This window comes from Lepidochelys olivacea, assembly GCF_965140295.1.
Source record: "Lepidochelys olivacea isolate rLepOli2 genome assembly, chromosome: 25".
Taxonomy (NCBI): Eukaryota; Metazoa; Chordata; order Testudines; family Cheloniidae; genus Lepidochelys; species Lepidochelys olivacea.
The window spans coordinates 14,842,404-14,866,130 of NC_140435.1; the positions used below are offsets into that span (position 1 = coordinate 14,842,404).

The 23,727-nt window shown below is 44.1% G+C and overlaps 1 protein-coding gene across 2 annotated transcripts in view; it reads right to left on the bottom strand.

Moving 5' to 3' along the window:
- SBNO2 (strawberry notch homolog 2) overlaps positions 1-23,727 on the bottom strand; it is a 108,077-nt gene that overhangs the window by 61,063 nt on the left and 23,287 nt on the right. For both annotated transcript variants that reach the window (XM_084614662.1, XM_084614663.1), the window contains 2 exons: positions 21,665-21,747; positions 11,560-11,683 (listed from right to left, as the gene is read on the bottom strand). In XM_084614662.1, coding sequence (XP_084470788.1) covers positions 11,560-11,683; positions 21,665-21,747 — 207 coding nt within the window. The remainder of the gene's footprint in view (positions 1-11,559; positions 11,684-21,664; positions 21,748-23,727) is intronic.

A 23,727-nucleotide genomic window follows, 5' to 3' on the forward strand; every position in this document is an offset into this window, starting at 1 on the left:
TGAAGAGCTCTCTTATGAAATTTCTGCTCCCCATGTAGATATTTATAGATAGTGAGAGTCACCCCTTAACCTTCTCTTTGTTAAGCTAAATAGATTGAGCTCCAAGTCTTTCACAATAAAGGCCTGTTCTCCAATCCTTTACTAATTCCTGTGGTAATCTTCTGAACACGCTCCAATTTTTCAACATTCTTTTTCAGTTATTATCAACACCAGACCTGGACACAGTGTGGCAGCAGTGGTCACACCAGTGGGCAATACAAAGATAATGACCTCCCTACTGCTACTTTATATTCCCCTCTTTATACACCAAAGGATCATATTAGCCTTTTTAGCCACAGCCTCACACTGGGAGCTCATGGTCAGATTATTATCCACCACAGCCCCCAAATCTTTTTTTGGAGTTGCTGCTTCCCAGGATAGAATCTCCCACCTTGTAAGTATGGCCTACGTTCTTTGTTCCTAGATGGATAGCTTCATAGGTGCCGACTCCACGGGTGCTCCAGCCCTGGAGCACCCACAGAAAAATATTAGTGGGTGCTTAGCACTTAGTGGCAGCCAGCTCCCTCCCTTCCACCAAGCCGCCCCTGCCGATCAGCTCCTCCACCTCCCTCCCAGCACCTGCCACCTGCCGCAATCAGCTGTTTCATGGCATGCAGGAGGCTCTGGGAGGGAAGAGGCAGGACAGGAGTGGGGGTTTGGGGGAAGGGGGCGGAGCGCTGGTGGATAGCTTTACATTTGGCTGAATTGAAATGCATATTGTTTGCTTGTGCCCAGCTTATTAAAAGTGATCTGGATCACCCTGTATCCATGACCAGTCTTCATTATTCACCACTCCCGCAATTTGTGTGTCATCTGCAAACTTTATCAGTAATGATTTTTATGTTCTCGTCCAGGTCACTGATAAAAACATTAAATAGCACAGGGCCAGGAACTGATCCCTGAGGGACCCCACTAGGAATGTAGCTGCTCTACAATGATTTCCCGTTTACAATTACATTTTGAGACCTATCAGTTAGGCTAAGGCACAGGGCTGGGCAACAGGAACACCTGGGCTCTACTCCCATCATTGCCACTGACTCAGTGTGACCTTAAATTTGTCTCTTCCCTTCTGTGGGGAGCCTGGTTCCCAATCTGTATCACACAGACAAAATCCTCCCCTTGGCTAAATTTATTGCATACCACTTTGAGATCCCCATATAAAATGCACCAAAGAATGGCAACCTGTTACTATGTTCACTCCCCCATAATCAAACATGAAGTTGTAAGACTAGCAGGCCCAAAACAGAGACTCATTTCAAAGTCCACTTAATTGCCCAATCCCCAGGGAAACTTGCGAGCCTCAAGGATCCAATCTTCTTTTCAGCTTTAATTCTCTCCCCAACCCACAATGGAAAACTTGCCTCACAGCATAATCCCCTAGAGGAAGAGGAATGGACAGCTCTCTCTCTGGAACCCAGCACCACCCTCCCATCACTAGATAATGCTATAACTCCTCCTGTGTTACGCCATCCACCCTGGCCTCATGGGGCTGAATAACCACAAACTCTGATATGCCCCTCAGCACCAGCTTTCCCAAAAACCCAGTGATGTTATAAGACCCCTAAAATGGCCTCATGTAACTGTTTTCTTAACCTTATTTAAGCCCATTTGTTTGCGTAAAGAATGCCAGCAGAGCAGCAAGGATGAGTCACCCTGCAACCAGTCAAAGGATCACAACAACATTTTGGTGAGGAAATGGATTTAAGTTTCAAGTTCACACAGGATTATTCTGAGCATGCAAGTGAAATGATCTTTCTCAGTGCACAGAAGGCAGCCATCAAGAGTAGGGACATATATGAAAATCATTATTAGCCAACAACATCCATGATGTAATTGTTTTCTTCTGGAATTTTTTTTTAATGTGGCCATCCCCACTCCTTCGGGCAAAACAGATTCTGCAACTTGCCCTGAAGGTCAGACCTGGGACCTACCAGAACAAGGGTAGAGGCAAGTGCCACGGTTGAAAGAACAACCTTCCTCCTTGCAACCCAAGATGGACAAATCTGCAGGCTGCGAACATGAGCATCTCAGCTGATCTCCAAGAGCAGCACGGAGAGAGCATTTACTGCATGAATACCTCTACAGTGTCATTCATCGTTTACTCTTTAAACCCTGCAAATCCATTTTTGACAACATGTGCATTCCTGGGAAACCCTTTAGAGAGACAAAGCACCTGGAGGGTTAACACAGCCCGAGGCCAGGTCAGAATCCCATATCTACCCAGAATGGCTCTCTTACATTCCTGAGGTAGCAGCTCACCAACTTGCTATCAAACTGGATCTAGGCAGCATCCAAAGGGAAGACACATGTAGGTCTCTTTTTGCCAAGTCCCCTGTGGATTTTATGCAGCAAAGTCGTATTTGGGAATGTATTAAGGAGTCAAGTTTTCTAGGATCCAGAGGCATACTTGGCTCTCCTGTCTAGATGTATGAAGAGAACACAATTTTCCTCACATACCATCCCCCCAAGACAAACCAATGTATATTTTAAAACAAGAGACTCACTTACAGAAGCCTGCAGAGAGCTCCTCATGTTCTCCCTCCAGTATCACTAATCTGCTGGCCTGGTTATTACAGGGAAAGGTCTAACAAGATTTTAACACCACGCCCATCACCATGGTATCTGAATGTGGTAAAGCCAGGTACTTTCCTATGTAGTCACCTGGAAAGATGCATCAGTCACAGGTAGTATATTCATCCCCTCCCACCTTCTGAAGTCCAAGTTTCATGTTTTCAGGCAGAGAACAAACTATTAATATTTAACAGTTTGGCAATTGGGACAGTGTGAAATCAGCAAAGTGAGAAAAAATGACACTAGTAATTACCAGCTGGACAATGGGGTGGGAGGAGGTATTTTTTCATATTCTCTGTGTATATATAAAGTCTGCTGCAGTTTCCACAGCATGCATCTGATGAAGTGAGCTGTAGCTCACGAAAGCTCATGCTCAAATAAATTGGTTAGTCTCTAAGGTGCCACAAGTACTCCTTTTCTTTTTACTAGTAATGTGTGGAAGAGATCTGACCTACCAGCGCTAATCCCAATGCCTGCAGGTAACCAATGAGCTACTGCTCAGAGAGCCACACTATGGTCCTGGCTCCCAAGGAACAGTCCCCTGATAGCAGTTTCTCTTTGGAAGAGATTACAACTAAAAGCTGAGCAAACCCCTAGGTCTTGTTGTTTTCCATGTTAGCACTCAAGTGGAAAGATTCCACAAGAGGTGAACTGCCCCCAGTCCCAAGAAAGTCAGCCCTTTTCATGGCTGCCCAGGAAGAGGTAGGAATACAGTGCAAAGTTAAATGGCCTTAATGTTATACAAACCCCTCCTTTAATATGTTTGCAAAGGGAGAAGTCTGCAAATCTCTTCCAGGTCCTACTCTGAATTAATCCTGGGATGGTTAAAGCAAGGGCTGAATCAAACCCATTGGCTCTTTGGGGGCAGACAGGATCTGCCTACAAATGTTTAAAGGAGACAAACTCAGATTACTATTGGGAATTTCTTATACAATAACACAGCCCCAGAGTGTTGGGAGCAAAGCATGTGCAGAGTGTTCAAAAGAATCAACATTTCTGGACACTGATTTGTACAGTAATACAGCCTTGAAACTGCCTGGCTTATGACCCAGGACAGCATTAACGGGCTGTCTGCTCTGGAGAGAGCCAAAGATCGAGGTATATTGGCAGAAACATCCAGGAGCCCAGACCAGGAGTATCAGTCAGCATTCAGTTGCACTGATATTGTCAGCCTGCACTGTTTGATTCTAGCCAAACACCACTGCTTTCTTAGGCATTAATAATTTGTCAAAGTGTTTTTAAACCCAAAAGCCAAGTCCTGGAACAAAAGGTCTTGTTCAACGTTACTCACAATACAACCATCTACTATACAGAGGGTGACATCACTGACTTATGCCATCTATTGGAATCTTCAGAAAGTCCCATGCAGTAATGCTTGGATGCAGAGTTACAGAGCAGCATCTGAGAGCCATTGGAGAGAAGAGAAAGGAGGACTGATAAATAGGCTCATTTATTAATGAGTGGGTCATCTTATGCATGAGTACCCCTTGACTTCCTACTCTTATTTGGTGTATTACTTGAGCAAGAGCATTGGCTGGCTGTAAATGTTAGATTCAGAGAAAGACAGGTATGTGTGTTCAGGGATAGATAACTTATAAAAATTCAAAAATTGGAATCAACTCCGTAACAGCCTTGAGACAAATATCCTTGAGCATTGACAAGCATGTAGTAATGTGAGGTTTTAAAAACACCATCACAAAACCCAAAATGAAAGGGAATGAACTACAAAGAAATCTCCAAGAGGGGTCTTCGCTCTTCAAAAAGCCAAGATCAATTAGAGAAATAAAATAAAAAAAGACTTCTGAGAGGCACAGCATGGAAAACAATGTAGGTTAAAGGAAGCTAGTTCTTTTCATTTGTAAGTTACTATAAAAAACACCCACCGAAATACTCTGGGTTTCTTGACAATAATTAAAATGCATAATATCACAAAATCGTCTGCAAGAAAAATCAGACTGCCCCCATACCATCAATATACACCCTCATCTCACCTGAAAATCCCACATTTGAACCCTAATCCCGGAACCAGACGTTGCCTAACTACTCCTCAAATGACCAAGAAAAAAAGTTTAGCTTTACAACATGTCTAGAACAACAACAAATCTGGGGCATTACAGACCACAGAAATTTCCAAATTTCAAAGCCATGGGGCCTTCATGCAACATGTCCAACCACCATCTCCCTTGCTTTTACACTGTGGACATTCCAGCTTGTGCACCTCTGACGGTCACAAGCACCGCAGCAAAGCAGAGAGAAGCAGTCGCCCAGACAGTAAAGATGCAAACTAGGTAGATCTTTTTAGGTCAATACCAACAACCTGAACTGCTCAGGCAACCTGTGCCATTCACAGAGCCATTCACTGTGTTATGTGCAGTCAGCATTCTACACCAGTGTAAGCATCCAGATTTTGAGATGGAGCCTCATGGAAAACACATTACAGTAGTTTAATCTCCCAATGGCAAATGCAGGGAGGACCACACCTAACAGACTGTCACATCCACCTTGATCCATGCAGCTGCAGAAATTAATGGTATGATTCCTGTCTTTGCATCCAGGTTGCAGCCAAGGAGCAAGACTCCTGGATTGTGAAGCAGCGTCACAAATGAAACGCACTCCCTCAAACAAGGCATAATTCCTGCCAATTTTGCCAAATACTTTTCCCGGCCTATCAATATTACTGACATCTCATCTGGCCTGAGCCACAGCCAAGCTAGTCCAGATGTAAGCTAGATGCTGGGTCTTACACTCCACGGCCGCAACAGGATTGGCTGGGAGGAAAACTAAGCTGGATGTCAACAGCGTGTTGGTATTGCATCGGCAGAGCCCATGCTCACTAGCCTAGCAGCCTCATTTTACACACACTGAATAAGAGGGAGAATGAGAGAGAACCTTGTTGTATTCTACTTGCAAGGGTAGAAACAGAAGCAAACCAAATCAGTCACCCTCTGATCTTCCATCTAAAAATGAGCAAAGCCATTCAAGGGCTACTCCATCTACTCCTGCCTGAGGTGGTGCGTCAATACTACCTCATGATCAACAGCACAAAAGGCTGCTGGTAGATTTAATTCATCAATTTAGAATAAACCTTTAATACCCAAATCTGCCAAAACTGCCAAACCTACCAACAAGATTCCACCAAAGTAGGACTAGTGTAACATGATCAAGACACCCAAAAAAATGGTATCTATATAGGATCACCCAGTGTACTGTCTCCCTGTACTGTATCAGCAGTTTAAGTAGATCGTAAGGTCTCGGGAACAGGCCCCATGAATTTCATCTGCCAGCCTCAGAGCATCCTGACAGTGCTCGATTTAAAAAGAAAAAAATATAGTAAAACAGCTTTACCGGCGATGCAAGATAAATGCATAAAGTGGTTGAGATTTTGACACTAGTATTAAAAGATGTTTAAGAAAAATAGATCTCTGTATTTTCCAGTGAAAGACAAGAAGGGGGTTCAATTAAAGTTTATAGCATGAAGTGCTAGAGACTCCAAGCCAAACTGCTCATTTCCATTTAAGAAATAATGGGATAAAGGAACATGACATGAAAAAACAAACAAGCATCAGGAAATACTTGTCACAGGCAAAGACTAACCTGAATGGAACAATCTGCCAAGCAGTCCCCCAGAGTCAGAGAAATCCATTTCTCAACCGCTGCAAGAGAAGCACAAGTCTCCAACGCTAAAGCATTTACTCATGGCCCAAAATGCCCAAGCGTCTTTAGGACCAAAAAAAAAGGGAGATTGTTCCCTTTATCTGGTAGGCCAGCATCTATGGAGTTGGGAAAATGGAAATAATGGAGCAAACAAACAATAGGCAGAAGGGAAGATGCAAAAGGATCTGGCACTGTTTTCCATCCTCCTACAGATTGTCGTCTTAGGGTGTCTGCTCTGCAGGTGTGACCACTGCTTGGGTAGACATACTCACACTAGCTCTATCTGTGCTAGCATGGCTAAAAATAGCAATGTAGATGTGGTGACGAGGATTTCTTCAACACGAGTAGGCCCGCAGGGTCCCTGGCATGCTCCTACAACCTGCACTGTTGCATCTACAACGCTATTCGTAGCCATGCTGGTGTGGATAAAGCTAATGGGGATATCTCTATGCTGCATTCAGCAGTGTGATTGCAGCTTGGGTAGACATACCCTTAGATTATCAGCTCAGCGGGGCAGAGACTGTATCTTCATTGGTGTTTGTACAGGCCCTAGTAAAACAGGGCCCGGATCCTGACTGGGATTTCTGGGCACTACCATACTGTAAGTTTTAAAAGTTCTGATACCACTAAGAATGCATTAGCTATCAAACACAATAGATGGAATGTGTCAATGACTTTATCCATTGTACCCCTTTCCTGTACTTTCTGCCCAATTTCTCATTGTGAGACATGCTTCTCTCTGGCTGAGGATACTGCATGCTCTTGTACTCCTTTTTAGATAGGGAAATACTCCTGCCAGAATCTCCTGACTACTTTACATACAGATTCTTTCCATGCCTGTTCCTCCACATGATGGTTCCCCAAGCCGACATTCCGAGAAGCACAATCATGACCCCTTCCACAAATCTTCCTTGTCACAATCACTTTCTACTCATCAGGACAGCAAGGGAGACAGACTGCGTTCACTGCTTCTGCATAAAATGGTTCTCGTCAGATCTTCACATAGACACTTCCTTCCTCCCCCACCTGCCAGAGTTTGAGCACTTCACTTTTGTGGTTCTCCTTGAGCTCCATTGGCTCAAGCAGCAGAGAGCCAAGGTCGTTCCCCAGCCCAAGGCTCCGGTGCGGCAGCTACGGGGCTGGCACAAAGCACACTTTGTAGCACTGGTAGAACTCTGAAAGCCATGAAGTTTCCACAAGAATAATTTCTTGTTCTGGGCAAAAAGTCGGGCACCACAGAAAGGCCACTCACAACAGGATGAGTCACACTTTTGTCTGCAGTTCAGGCTCCCTGCTTTTTTTTTTTTTTTTTTTTTAAACAGAAAGGCTTTTTTTTTCCCCTTTCCATGGTCATCCCCTGCATCAGCAGCTAATCTGAATACACCAACATTTATGGAAGCATATTCCTTTAACAGAGATTCTCCAAAGATTGTTCTTGCCAAGCTGGCTGCACTCAATTTCCATGATGTAACAGAGGAAGGAAACTGATCAACCCCTTAGACCAGCAGTTCTCAAACTTTTGTATTGGTGACCCCTTTCACACAGCAAGCCTATGAGTGTGACCCCTCCCCCTTATAAATTAAAAACTCTTTTTTATATTTAACACTATTATAAATGCTGGAGGCAAAGCGCGGTTTGGGGTGGAGGCTGACAGCTCGTGACCCCCCCCAAGTAATAAACTTGTGACCTCGGAGGGGTCACAACCCCCAGTTTGAGAACCCCTGCCTTAGACTCTACAAAATAAATAAGGTTAAGCCCACTTCCCACTAAACCCAGCAGCAAATCCACACCAGCCATCCCTATGCCAAGTCCTACTGCTTGAATCTCGAATACTGTAGCCTGTTACAGGGATTCTACAGGCTCATGAGAAACTCACATTTCGGTCTTATTCCTCCCACAATGAATTCTGCTGCAGGCAATTATATTGCTACAGTATTAGGATTCATTTACTTATCTGGTTTTATCCAGCAGAGGGAGCCCTTGTCTACACCAAGGTTTGGCCCCATTAACAGTCATTGGTGATCAGCTACCAGAGCACAAACAGGCAAATCAAATAAACTGGTTAGTCTCTAAGGTGCCCCAAGTACTCCTCCTCTATAAAACGTGATTTGCCCTGGTGCAGTTTAACCTTTATTTGAAGCAGAGGCAAACTGCACTGATGCAAATTGGGTCTTACAACAGCCTTGCCTGCGGGATGGGGTATTTGGTGTCATACCAGGTCTGCTACATCAGAGACTGGCCTCCAATGGTTCAAATCCTAATGTAGACAAGGCCCAAGGCTGCAAAAGCCAGAGTCCAAAGGAGGTTCACAGTATATCATTGAAGACACAGTAAGAAAATAAAAGCACACCTCAACACATTTGCATCAGTGTTTGGAGAATAAGAGAGATTTTGCAGGGTAGGAGAAATGAAAAGTTTGTCAGTTTTGCTCTTTATTACTGTGATGTGCTTTTTTGACATACTCCTTTGTGAACAGATGGTCTCTCCTTTAGAATCAACCATCTCTTCCTAATATATTTGTTCACTGTCACACTCCAGTGTCGTGACACTGCAGTTCACTACAATGCACACAGCTGAAACATTCCTCAAGGAATCATGCAGGAAGAAGAGGCTGATTATAAAGGAGCAAGCTTCTGTTTATACATGTATCTTGGCATTCAAATGCTACTGGGGGAACAAAAAAGACATTCAGAAGTAGTACATGGCAGCGTGATGGGACTCTGCTAAAATATTATTTTTTAATTTGTCAAAGCATGACTGGCATAAAATACACAGATATGGACAGATCTTGTCCTTACTTGATTTTGCCAGTAAATTGCCTTCTTTGCGACCAGACACACTGCTCAAAATGGTTTTAAATTTAACTTAGTCCCACATTTTCAGAAGCGACCAGTAATTTTCGGTGTTTCAGTTGAGGGACCCTGAAGGGACCTGATTTTCAGAAACTTCTCAGCACCTGCCCTCCGATAACGAGGCCTCAAGTCAGCCATCCAAAATCACTTGTCACTTTTGAAAATATAGGTCTTAATGTCGTAAGGAGGGTGGCTCTCTCAGAACATAGCTTTTCCATACCGGGTCAGACCAGTGGTTTGTCTAGCCCACTATCCTCTCTTTGGACACAAAACTCCGCGTATTGTTGTCTAATCAAACATCTGATGCTATATGTGATGGGAAAATCCCTGACTTCCACAAGCAATCAGTTTACACTCAAGCAGTGGGTTAGGTTACCCTTACCTTATCCTGCCCAGCTACATGTGTTATTAATGGTCAATATTATGCCAGGTGGGTTTTTTAATCCACTCCTAGTATTTGGATTGCTCTCCTGCAGCAGCGGCTGCTGAACACTGATTTGACTTTGTCTTGGATTGGAAATCCCAGCATTTGGGCACACTGCTGCTCAGTTTCCTTTCCTACTGGCTGCATAGCCAAGGCATTTCCACTTCCTCCAACGCTGCTGGAATTCTGCTACTACACATGGGCCACAAGACTGTTTAAGGAGGGAGAATCAGGCTCCAGGGTGGGTTGGGGATGCAAGCCATGTTTTGGGGGCAGTAGAAGTACTAGGTCCAGTCTTCACTGTTTTTCGTTTGGCTGCACTTCTTCCAATATTTCATTTTAGTGCTAAAGGGGCCAGTGCCATCTCTGTTCTGATGGGAAAACTGCATGGTGTTAGGTAGAGTCCTGCCAATCTGTGGATATTCGCAGACCACTTTTGCGGACAATGGATCGGCTGCAGATACAACCACGCAGGGCTCTACTCACCAGCGGCGCCTGACCTGTAGCGTCCGGCTTGGCAGCACCGGGGGGGGCGCAGTGTGCTCAGAGCCGGCGGCTAGCAGCCAGTAGTTGGGGGGCAGGTTGGAGTCAGGGCTCTCCAGCACCTGCTTGCTGCACCACCTCCTGTCCAGAAGCTTGGCCCCTCAGGCGGCACCAGTGTCCCCACCAGTGCTCCCTGGCCTGGGCAACAGGACCTGCCCCCGGCCACAGGGATTGGAGTGGGTGGGGCCCTGGCGCCCTACCCTTCCGCCCCACTGTGATGCAACACACACTGCTGCTGCCATGTGCTGTCGCTCGTGAGCCCCCAGGAGCAAAACATGATGCGACGCCCCTTGCCCACAGTCCCTCCCTCCGCCCCGCCCCCTCTCCATGAGACCCTGTCCCTGCACTGCACCTTACCCCCAGTCCCCTCATGCTGCCTTTTCCCTCAAAGACCCCGTCCCCCCACTAGCCCTTGAGAGACAGCTTGCTGCTGCAGGTGCGGATACAGGTAAAAGACTACCAACTAGGCTAGCAGATGGCAGGTTGATTCTGGCAGCTGCGGATCAGCTGTGGATCCACATTTTTGTATCCACACAGGGGTCTAGTTTTAGGTACTTTACAGACTGCCCAGAGGATGACTGATAGCATAACTCATTCTGAGGTGCAAGTGTTGGAGATGGGACCAGACTCTGGAAATAACTTCAACTGGGCCTTTACCTTGGTAAGCCAGCAGGGCAGCTCTATCTGGTTTTGCTCACTGGGTCCCACAATATCTTGGGAGAAGCTACTGCAAAGAACTTGTGCAAGCTGGACACAATGTACTCCTTTGAACTCTTGGGAAGGATTTAACCGTTTTTTCAAAAGTCAGCTCTTTCCCATGCTAAGTTGTTTCCCAGTCCTGACTGACCAACCTTTCCATGAGACACAGTCAGAGGCAAGTCTAACATGATGAGCTCATTTCATACCAATGAGATCCCTGGAGGATGAGCAGGTCTGTCACTCCATAGAGGTACCAGCCCAACCAGGATGACTGGTGCTTTTCAGATCCAGTTCACACACTCCTACCCGTCAGAGGAGAGCACATTCCAGGGAGGAAGGAGGGGCTTGAATGATAAGTTCTCTGCTAGGTGCAGCTCTCTCAGAGCCTATAGCCCTATAAAACGTTGCTCTTCATGAATTCAACCTACTGAGTAGTGAGATAACAGCCCATGTAACATACATGAGGTGAAAACCCTAAAAGCCTAGTTCAGAGAAGATTAAGTGATGGTCTAACTAGTGGGAGCCTTCTTTCACTTACATCTTTCCCCACACTCCCTTTGGTATGTATGTCACATCAATTTACCAACATGTAACTTGCATCACCTATGAATTTACCACCACCGCACGGCCACCAAGCCAATGACATGCATCTGAGGAATCAGAGTATTCGAAATACAGATATATCGCACTGGCTATTTAAAAACCATACAATGCATTGCCCTCAGTCTTACCCCATTTCACCCAAAGACAGACAGTCATAACAAACTAGGCACCTACCTGAGGAAAATCACCATTTTTTGGTGAGAAGTCAGCGAGGCCCACAGATGTATAGTTTGTCTCTGTGAAAGGTTGTCTGCTGATGGAATTCATGTAAAAATCGGAAGTGGCATTAAAATATTGCCTGTAAAGAGACAAGGAGAGCAGTGACTTTCTCTCATTCCTAGCAAGGGGCATTTCTCAGAGTTGTCTCAGATTCCACCTTCACGGGGTTAACTGGTTCTTAAAGTCGACTCATGCAAGAGATTGATTTTAACAGGGGATTTTGTGCAGGACAGATGTGTACAGGGCAAAATATAATAAACCTACCAACAATATTTTCTCAGGCTCATATGCTAGTACACTGCTCTACTGAGCTGTAGCATAATCAAGAGGCCAAGAATTCAACTCTGAGTGGCTCATATAAACTGGGTGGATTTGATAGAGATTGGGTTTTGAGGAATCCTAGTTCAATCCTAACAATGGAGTGCAAATAAAACTGCTGTAAAGGTACCAGAGAAATTAGTGTTTGGAAGGCACAATAGGACCCTACGATCAAATATGCTATATATGGGGAAATATTAAATCTTACAAAGCAGAATCATAGTTCACCCCATAAGAACCAACAGTCCCCTGGGAAAACTCAACCACTAATGATCTTCCAAGGTGGGGGGTCCAAAGGCCACAACACTTCTTCCATTTGGGACTAAGGCAAGGGTGGAAAGTAGTTTTACAGATAGCTACATCAATCATGGACATACTATGCTGCTAGGCTGGAGCACTAGAACTTGAAAGGAGGGGCAGGGACATGCATACTAACCCAGGAAGGGTTTTATGGGGATGAATGGCTCTGAGCTGTCACTATCTAGGGAGATCTCAGAGTGGCACCAATTAGTGAACAAAGCAAGGTCTCCTGATTATGCTCTCTTGAGTGGACACTCCCAGGGTTTATATCCTGTAACTATTAGGCAGGTAAGGGTTGTGAACTGATAGCAGTCTTTCCATTCCACCAGTCAGCAGCCTTTGGCCTACATTACATGAGCTGCTTTTGGTTTTGCTATTACACACTGCATGCACAAGTTAACTCTCTTATGCAGAGGGAGGAATGTGTTCAGTAATCCTTCTGGTAATCTGGCTGTTGTAACGGATGTTCATTCAAACAGTTTCGACAATCCTCACCCAGTACATTTTCATATTAAAAACTGTTTGAACACTTCACACGGTCCAGCTGAATTGTCCTTGGGGAAAGTCAGACATTCCATGTGATGTCAAGGCCACAGAACCCACAGGCAGTGAACTTCCAAGCTACACGAAAAATCAACTGGGGAGAGGAGATTGAAATCATTGGGCAGCCTAAGTACTATCCAGCAATGAAAATGTCTTGCATAGCTAGTTGTTCATTAACACAACATGCCTTTAGCTAATCCACTGCAGGACTTGTAAATACACTGGATGGGCTGCATTTACATGCAAATAGGCACATAGTTATCTCCCATTTATGACTAAATGTACCCCTCTTTTGCCACATCATTGAAGGTAAAATCCTCGCAAAGGGCAGCACAGAAATCACTTTTCACAATAGCCTATGAACTGCTACCATTGAATTTCTTCTCTATCCTTACTGATGTTGCAACTGGTTTACCTTCTGCTAAGAAGCCCTAAAGCAGGTCCTATCCATGTGCTCTTACAGAGAGAGAATTTAAAAAATCCAGGACAGTCCAAGCTCTAATCACTCTCAATTCTGAGTGACGAGGCACCTTTCCCAGCTCTTGCATATTCACTGCGCCAAATCCGTTCCAGTGTTTGTCCACCAGCTTTGATGGAGTTACACCAGGGACGAATTTGGCTCCTCATCTGGTCTTGGGACAAATCACTTCACCTCTCTGGACTGCACTTTTTCCATCTGTAAAATGGGGATGCCATCTCCTCACAGGCAATGTTGTAAAAAAGACTAACTGCAACTTGGTAAAGATCCTCACAGGAAAGCCACTACAGAATTGCTAATATGATAGGCCAAACTTTTTCAGTGCCTTTCGTATTATTGTTTTGCTTTTTATTTAGCAAGGACTTTGGCACATTCATTTGCTTTGCTGTGAAAGGTTGGAAGATGGCCGCCACCACCACATTACCTTTCGTTACACCACCAAACCAATGCAAGTAAGAGGGGCTCCAAAGCTTGTGAACCTAGCAGCTCTGCCAAAACAAAGGGAGAAGAGATCCTCATGGTAGCAGTTGACTACGACAAAAGAAAAAACTTCCCAATGCAAGCCACTCTGACATCGCTTTCATGCCAAGGCGCATGCTACTGAGGTGAGGAATAGGGAAGATTTCTGTAAATCAAAGCCAGATTTCAATTTCCTTTCTAGTAGAAATTCATTAAAGCAAAGCACACTATGGGCAGGTGCCAGGCAAGGTTTCCCAGATGTGACTGTCAATGCACCTCAACTCCAATGTGCATCCTCACCCTAGCATACACTATATACATAGAAAATTGATGTCTGCCTCATATCTGCTAGGAGCTAGGCTGACAGGCACTTTACTTGTGGCTTGATCTTGACCCAAGGTTCAACTGACGAAACATAACCTAAAATCACTGTAGTGAAGGGGGGGTTGAGAGGAAGGGTGGTCTTGTGTTAAGGTACTAGGTTGTGATTCAGGATGTTAGTATTTGGATAACAGCTGCACCTGAAGGTCCCAACCAAGATCAAGGCCCCACTGTGTTAGGTGCTATACACAGAGAGAGAGAGAGCCAGTTCCTGCCCCAAAGAGCTGACAGTATAAGTAGTCAAGACAGTCAAAGGGTGGGAGGGAAAATAGAAGCAGAGAGGGTAAGTGACTTGCATATGGGCATACGGTTGGTCAGTAGCAGACCAAGGATTAGAATTCAGGACTCCTGACTTCCAACCCTGTGCCCTATCCACTATATCACATTGCTTCCCGAGCTCTGGGTTCAGTTCCTGGTTCTGCCACTCATCTGTGTGACTTGAAAAGTCCCTTAAGGTAAGCTCTCTGTAAGGGTAATAGGGCAGAGGGGAAAGAATCATGGGACATATACAATCTCCTCTTTCCCCCTTGCTCCCCACAGAAACCACCTTGCCCAGCAGGAGTCAGTCTGACTAACCTGATCCGTTCCACCTGAGCAAGACACTCTGCAATGAAACACAGAAGCCAGCACACAGCCATGGAACCTTTAGGGCCAATGACAGTTGGGGCCAATCGAGTGACAGTTGGGTTCAAGTCATCTATCAGTGAGACCCTGACACACATGTACAGCCCCTTCACTCCACTGACTCATTTCAAGTAATGCAATTGGACCATGCATATTAGCTTCAGTGCTTGCATTTAAAATGACATGTGCTACTGGTCTGGCCCTGACTAATTTGTATAATCATAACAATTAGCTACAACCGTTTATAAGTTGACTGAATTAAAACCTAATTTATTCAAATGTGGCTCACACTGAGATTTCAGTACATTTGAACTATATGGAAAGTTTGAAGAGTGTTATTCCATAATAATTTCTTTGGGCTGAAGAAAATGAGCACCAGGTGCTGAATTTTAAGATTAATGACAACCGGGCCTTTAAACTCAAACTACTAACCCATTTACTTGAAAATTCTCTGAAAATTCTTTCTGAACCCAGAGTACATGCTGTAAGATTGGAGACGATCCACTGTATTCTTCAAAGGTTCCATCCCTGCCTTAAGTACAGAACAGCACTCCTCTTGAACTGTGGAGCTGCAACCAACACCAGCATAATTACTATACTCCATCTCCCAAACACATAACAGGTCAAGCCAGAAGCTACCATACCTATTGGCTGATTACAATTTGTATAGCCACCTTCTATTTTGGGGACATCTAATCACCTCCACTGAAACTGGACAGACAAAAGAGAAGGAAGGTTAGCGTCTCACACTTAAAACAAACAGCTTAATCCAAACAAGCAGGGAAAGCGATACATACAGACTGACCTGAGTGTTCTCCTTTCAAATGGATACAAGTTATGGAAATAAGATTCTACTCCTCCCCCTACACAGAGCTACTCAGATAATGCCCAAAGATTTGGCTACAAGAAACCTATCTTATGAACCTAGGATGTATTTAAAAGTGGAACATTTCCTCCAAGGAAGAATGGAGGAAACTAGCCATTTGAGACATTCAAAATAAGATTACTACCGACCAAGTAAACCCCATCTCTGGAACTTCCCAGGGTATCCCTGCCCCATCTTGTGTGTATCTTTTACTACTGCCAGGCAGGGACAGTCTATTTTTTCTGTCTTGGGTACAGCTGAGCACATTGTTTTTGATAAACAGACCAAGCACTACATATTACTATGGAGAACAAGCTTGCCCTTGCTGAAGAAATAAGATGGCCTGGTGCCTTTCTTTCATCTCTCAGATCTACGATACTACGAGCTGGAAATCGAGAACCTCTCTATGAATCTTTTGATTTTATCAAGCTCAGACTGGCTGATGTGCTCTTGCTACAATCCCTTGATTTGAATGAGTAGGGAATAGGGCATTTGCAGCAGAGAGCTTTCAATTCTGGAATTTGCTTCTCCTCTCGGTTTGATAGAGCCCAAGCCTATTGACTTTGAGAGCACAGTACAAAGACCATTTGTCAACTCAGACATTTGCATCGGGGGTGGTTGGGGTTACATTAATATGCATAGCTTAATTAATTTATTACGTTGACATTGGTTAGTTAATTTTGTATTGGTTTAAGAACAGTGTAAATGTGCCCAGAGACAGGTCTGATGGATACATTTTAAAGAGAGATTTATCCCAGCTAAACTGAGTGATGACTGAGAAAAAATCTACATTCTAAGGACAGATACAAATAAGCTACTGGACACAATCAAGGAAGACTTAGGCTGTGGACTCAGATGAGGCTTAACCGATATCTAGATGCAGACATCTGGGAAGGAGATGGGTCTCCATACACACCAAGTACTTTATAGAAGAGCAAGAAATGAGATGGCTTTCTCACTGCCCACCAACCCTAAACACTGGGGGCAGTTGTACAGTTTGGACACATTGAACTAAGATGCACTTTAACTTACCCAGGTCATTTGATGTAAGCGCAGCTCATAGTGAAATGGCCCTGTCTTTACAACTATCTCCAACAAGAGAATTTGTTGTTTAAACTTCTGATCGGTTCCTCCATCTTTCTGAAACTTAGGTTCTTGTTAGCAGAGCCTGCATGCTAGAACAGAGTCTACAGGTATCTGTCTCGTAAATGATTCAGTGCCCAATGCTGCAATTCCTTCCACCAGCAGGTTCTCAGTCACCTGGCAGCTTAAGCAGGCTGCAGCAAAACTTACTGGGATATTATTCTTTATACCAGCTGTCTATAAAAAGTGATGGACCAGATGTCCTCTTGGTATTTGAAGCTTTACTGGGGCATGCTCTGGCTATATTTGAGACCTTATTCTTTGCATCTCATCGGACTTTTGTGCTTTGCCATTACAGCCTCCTTTTAGGGAGTCTGTCATCCGCAAGTGATTAGCCCTTTGCTGGTACAGGGCCTAGGCCATGGAAACCACGCCTGCCTTGGCATTCATCTCAGAGCTTGTCTACACTACAGGTTTTGTCAGTATAACTTATGTCACTCTTGGGTGTGAATAAGCCACCCCCCTGCGCGACATAAATTACACCGACCTAAGCGCCAGTGTGGACAGTGTCATGTCGACAGGAGAACTTCTCCCGCCAGCAGAGAGAGTCTTCACCAGATGCGCGACAGCTTCCAGTATAGACAAGCCCTCAGCCCTTTTCCTCTTCACTGTTAGATTGCAATTAATGCTTCTTCTGAGCTTGTTTTATAATGTATTATTACAACCACTGTTATCCCACATTCAGACTGGTGTGGGGGAGTCACGGAGGAAAGCACTGTTCCAAAATTTGAGAAATGCTGTCTGCTAAACATACGGGGCCTGATTCTCCAATCATTCACAGAAGTGTAACTCAGCTGACAACAGTGGAGTTATACACATGTAACACCACGGACATCAATAGGGTTACTCCAGATTTACACTGATGAGAGGAAAGTATCAAGCCTATTATTGGAACGGGAGCTCAGCTATTAGAGGGATCACTGCCTTAGAAATACTGTACATATAAACATTTTCCCTATGTAGGATCCTCTTGATCTGTCTTGTTCAGCATTTTACAAGACTAATTTTTATCATATTGTAATTTTTTGTGGGCTAAGAAAGTTCTGAATAAAGGTGCAAACTTTGCTACCTCTTGTTAAACCAAATTCTTTGTACTATAAAAGTTAAGTACTTACAAGAAACTGGAAGAACCTGCTTCAAACAAAGCTGTTGCTATGAGAACAAGCCATATCTAAATACAGCCACTGGCAAATGAGACTCCTCCCACATGGAGTCTGTGGCAACAGAGAGGGGTCCACCATACTGGTTTTCTTTTTTATCAATTTTTGTCTTTTTCACTGTTTAACAAGGGGCTTTTCAACTACAATGCCATATAAATTAAAATGCAAAATACATTAATGCAATACTGAAGTTGCAGAGTTATTGTTGCAAAAAAAAAGAAGGAAATTAGAAAGGTGAAAGGGACACCAGCTACTTAATAATCTCACTGACTGTGATGTACCTACTGTCATTACAGTTCACCTCCCTAAGAATATCATCACTGACAGATTAGAGGAAAGGTTTTATTGTCCTTCCTCCTTTGTTTCAGTTGGTTTACTTTGCTCATTTGACAGCACTTTTGTGCCTAGTGAGTTCATTGCTATACTGATGCCACCATGACCTCTCACAGAACCTGCACCAGGGAGTTACCAGTGACAGCAACAGAGCTGAAAATGAAGTTGGACAGGCAGCAAATAGGTGTGTGCACAGAAAGAAAGACAGACAGGTGGGAGGAGCGACTGGCCTGAGCTTGCTTGTTGATATTGCTCTCAGATCCATCCAAAAGTCCCTTCTAACAGGAAAGCAGAGAGAAATCAAATTTTTTTTTAATTGCTACCATACATTTAAAGGGTGATCTAAATGAGCCATTATCATATTGCCAGTGTCCTTTTAAGATTCCAGTAGTAACATCAGCTTGGCCAGACTGTACATCCTGTATGTTTGGGACTATACATTGAACAGTAATACATTAATCTATACATTTAATAAGAAAAACATGGCACATGTTCAATTTGGCCAAGTTAGTGCTACTGCCAGTACCTTGGCTTGTATTTCCTTGACTTTGCCATTTTAACTCTTTGAATGCAATGTTTCATTAACTTTTTTTTTTAACATTGTAGATTGTTTTTAAAGAAAAGTGTAAGGACACAGCAGTTGCAATTAAATAAGTAAGTGAGCAGTGTGTAAGATGGAACAATCAAAGTTTCTATTGCGCATGCCCATCACACACAGTACCAAAACAGGCAACTTTAAAAATTTAGTAAATGCTCAGTGAGTTCATCTACATTTGGGGAAAAGAACTGCCTGAAAATTGCATAATCACACAAGTGTGGTCATTTTCTTCCTCTCCAGCAAAAAACATATTTCCCATATACAAGCACCTTGCTAACCTGCTACAGAGTTTGCTCCAGATTTTCTCTTTTTTTGTTTTTTTTAAGTGTCTCCTTTATATGGAATAAAATAATGGAAAATTTCACCTGAAAGGTGAATTTTTTGATATCTTATGAGAATACTAAGATAGGAAGCTAAAACTGAAACCATTCTACACCCTTAACTTTAACATCCTCTTCCAAATAAACGCTATTATAGGCTCCCAATCCTGAAAAGACTCAGGTCCGTGTATTACTTTACATGTGATAAGAATCCTATTACATCACTGGGACTACTCTTGCATGTAAAGTTATGCATGTGCTTAAGTCTTGGCAGGATCAGGGCCATAACAATAACATCGCCAGCATGGTGGATGTGAATAGTGAGTACTAGCACTGAACAGGGAGAAAGTGAAGGATAAAGAGACAGCAAATGATCAAACAGAAGGGAAAAAACAATAGATAAATTGCATCTCAGTCTGTGGTTCCATACAGCAAAACAGAAATTCTTTTATAGCTCCCTTGAGGATACAGAAAATGTAATTTACAGGAATCATCTTAAAAAAAAAAAGCACACCCTCTTCCAATTACGCAGACAGCCTGGCTAAGAGCAAAGAGGCTGAACTTATCCCACCACTCCTGCCCAAATTCCTGCTTTGAGGAGTAACTAACAAGGCTGAATAACTTCCACCACATGCACAACAGATTTTTGGTAACCATTTAGCAAAATCTGCTTTATAATGCAGTTCACCTCATGGTTGCTGGCTATTTTGTTTCCCACACTGAGGTGGGATGGGGATGGCAGACAAAAGCAGAAAGAAAAACAAGGGAGATAACACTAGTGTTATCCGAACAGAGTAGCTGGATTCTCATGGCTGGTGACTAGGTTGGGAGTCACAGGGTATGTGATTTAAAACCCCCGGCCATGAGTCTCAGCGCCCAGGTCAACAGGCTTGGGCTCATGGGGCTCACTTTATGATGCTAAAAACAGCTGTGTAGACATTCAGGCTTGGGCTGGAGCCTGACCTCTGAAACATGGGGGTTCGGGGCGTGGGGAAGGTTTCAAAACCTGAGCTCCAGCCTGAGCCACAATGTTTACACTGCTGTTTTTAGCACCATAGTGCAAGCCCAAGTCTGTAGACCGGAGTTCTGAAACTCACTGAAGCAAGTTTTAAAATAAAGTGTAAGTAAACCCACAGCCTAACACCAGAAAGGGAAGGCTAATTAGAAAGGATCTTTCTGTTTGCCTATCGAGACATTCAAATCCTTCAGATGGGGGGCTGGGCTAAGTCCTCACACCCCTGAACTACGCCCAAGGGTCTATCCCAAAAGTTAACAACCTTACTCAACTTTGGGAGCCTGACTGTACTTTTCTTCCATTAGCCCCTCTCCGCCGCCCAAAACAACCCTCCCAAGGGAAACAAGGGACAGATGCAGCTCACCCTAGTCCCCATCTATGCCACTCCTTCCTTTCACTAGATGTGACAGAAAGCAACATGATGTCCCTGCACACCTTTTCCCAATACTCACTGGTCAGAGTCTCTCAGTCTAAGCTCTGATCCTTTTTGTGGTGGCATAATGCACTGCTGCTAACACTTCTCCCTGCTACTAGACCCCCAAACTGAGAAAATCCCAAAGGTGCATCATAGCTGGTATCCCTCTTACTCAGGCGGATAAATGTGCATAGTTTTGTGACCAAGAGGGGAGTGGTATTCACAGGGGCTCAGACTGATCTAGAGCAGACAGAGAACATTCAACACATCTTTATTCAAAGCACTTATCTTCAAGGTACTGAACAGGAGGTTTTCCAGTGAATCTATAAGGAAAAATATAAGGCAGAATTCTCCCATAGGAAGGGCAATTGTTTGTATGCAAAGTTTACTGAAAACGTTACAGCTGTGCCTTTCACAGGCTGAAGCTATGCAGGGTGTATGCAGGTGGTGGGGATTTACTCAGGAGGAAGTTACAATTTCTCACATCAGCTCATACTTCTCACCACTGCACACCTTGCAGGATTAGTAATGAGGTTACTAGCAAAGCTTGTGATCTTGATGTGCTCTGGTTTTCACAGTTAGTTATATGGCATGTGCATTTTGAATATAAACATGCTAGCAACTTAAAATGAAAGCTTAATTCAGCAGGGTTGATACTACTAAGAATTATTAGCTTCCTACCATAGCTTTTAATATTGCTTCATCCACAAATGTGTCACTCTACCTTCCTCAGAGCAGAAATAACTTCCTTCTTCCCTGCACTGGCCATATAAAGCTACAGGCCTCTATGATATATTAGTATAGCCAGATTGTATTAATGGTGTATTTTATTAACTCCATTAGTGTAACAAATCTAGACTCTAACAAGGCCTTTACTCCCCTAAATCAGTTTAAAAGCTTACGCAAAGTCAAAGTTTCCCATGTCTTCACAAAGGCTGTTTCTTTTCTTTTCCAAGATGTAGCAGTTTGTGAAATGCCACAAACACTGTGAGATGCCATTATTTCCCCATAAATTAATGAAACAAAAAGTAAACGAAGAAAGCACTGAAGAAACAGTTGAATCATTGGGTGTGCACATATGTAGGGGAATTATATAAACAGCACTTACTGGTTTTCACTTGGAAAAGATGGAGTTGAGAAAGGGACAGATGAATAGAAGGGATTCCACCAATCAGGAGCCAGCATCGAGTTCTGAAAGCACAACAATACCGAGAAAAATTCCAGCATCAGAAAACTGCAACTCTGCTAAATCACACTGGTAGCTCAGAATTCAAGCCTTGTCCTGTGACCCCTCCTCTCCCTGCATGCAACAAACAGTGATGGTTTTTAATCGTTCACAAGTGGTTAGTCTAACGCCACACACCACGTCTGACTTGCAAACCTGCTGCGTTCTTACTTATTCCAGGAAGAGCTTTGGGGTCATTATCCTCATAGGTTATTCTCCCCGCCTACCCAGTTAATCACAAACTTTGTAGAAATTGGACTCTGCCTTGGCTAACCTGGAGTGAGTCGGGGCAGGTTTATACCTAGACAGCTACATTTACTGCTCCCCAGCTGCTTTCAGTACCAATGGCAAGTTCTATTTCAGCGTGAGGCTCCAACATAAGCACAACGCTAACAGGATATTGTGTCATCTTTCAACTACTGACATTAATCTCCTTTGTCAATTGTTCACTGACCAAAGTGGCATTGACTTGTACAAGAAAACAAGGTAGTTGTTTTTTTAATTATTATTTCTATGTCCATATAAGGGCAAAACCCAGACCCAGAGTTGTAACTGTTTAGCTACAGAATTTACACCTGATCTGGAGAGAAAGGAAGTCAATGCAGGGACTCCAGGCTGCGTGAGAGAGAGAGAGAGAAAAAGAGGTGATTGGAGTGGCAGGCAAGGAACATGATTTTAGTTGCAGCATGTTGAATGGGCTGCAATTCGGAGAAATGAGTGGAAAAAATATGATCGTTTCTAGAGGTTTTCAAAGGCCAATAATTTCAAAAGTGACTAGTAATTCGAAGTGTCTCATTTTGGGGGCCTGACTTAAGTCATCTATAGAGTGTCTGATTTTGTGAGGAGAGGTGCTCTCTGAAAACATTAAGAGTTCACATCGGTTTAAAGCTGACCTCAAAATTGTTTACGCCCAACTTCCCCAGCTATGCAGCAGGTGCTGAATGCCTCCATGTAGCCAGACTAAGATGGGTACAAACTTCAGGAAAGCAGCAGCCATTAGTTATAATCAGAGACAAAAGAGTACTGGTGCCCAAGGGACACTCTGTTTCGATTGTAAAGCTATCTAGGGGAGGGGCTTTTTTAAAAAAATCATAGGTTTGTACAGCAGGTCACAATAGGGACCAGTAGCGGGGCCCCACTCCTGAGGTAAGAGGAGCAAGAACAGCTGAGGGAAGCTGACTGAGTAGCTGACCACAGGTGTGGCCAGCTCAATCAGGGCTCAGCTGGCCCTGATAAGAGGGCTGCGAGGGAGGAGCTGGTTCAGTGTCTCACTCCAGCCTTGGAGTGGGAAGGACCTAGCTGCCTGGGAGCACAGGGTACTTGAAGCAGAGCAGTGCTGGGGAAGGGCAAGAGGAGCTGGGGAGCTCCAGCCTGGCAACGCCCCAGGCTGGGGCTTTGTTAAAGGCTTAAGCAGGTACTGGGGCTGCAGAGGTGCAGCCTGGGGATAGGCAAAGGCAGCAGGTCCAACTCCCTTGCCAGTGATGAGTGGCCATTACAGTCTGCCCTACAGAAAGGGGGCTAGATGATGACTGGCAGTAGCCACTGAGGCAAGGTGGGTATAGCGGGAGGGGGTTCCCTTGGAAGGGGAGATCCAGAGTGTGGGGGTACTGCTGGGGGCAGAACCGCAAGGTAAAGGGCACTGAGATCCGGGAGGGACACCGGTCAACAGGAGGTGCTCGGAGGGCTGGAAAAGAGCTAAATTCCCAGACTAACCAGCAGGAGGTGCCGCACCAGTGAGTCTGCGACCTGGTACAGGACCCAATCCTGCTTGGAGACTGTAAATCCTAATAAAATACTATTCAGTCGTGTAACAGTGTCAGAAAAGACACAGCTACAAGTGACACTTTTAAGATCCAGTACTTTGATAGCCAGCAGGGGTAGAAACAAATGGAAAGCTGGTAATCCAGCTTCGACTCTTCATCTCTTGCCCTAGCAGGTTGCAATAT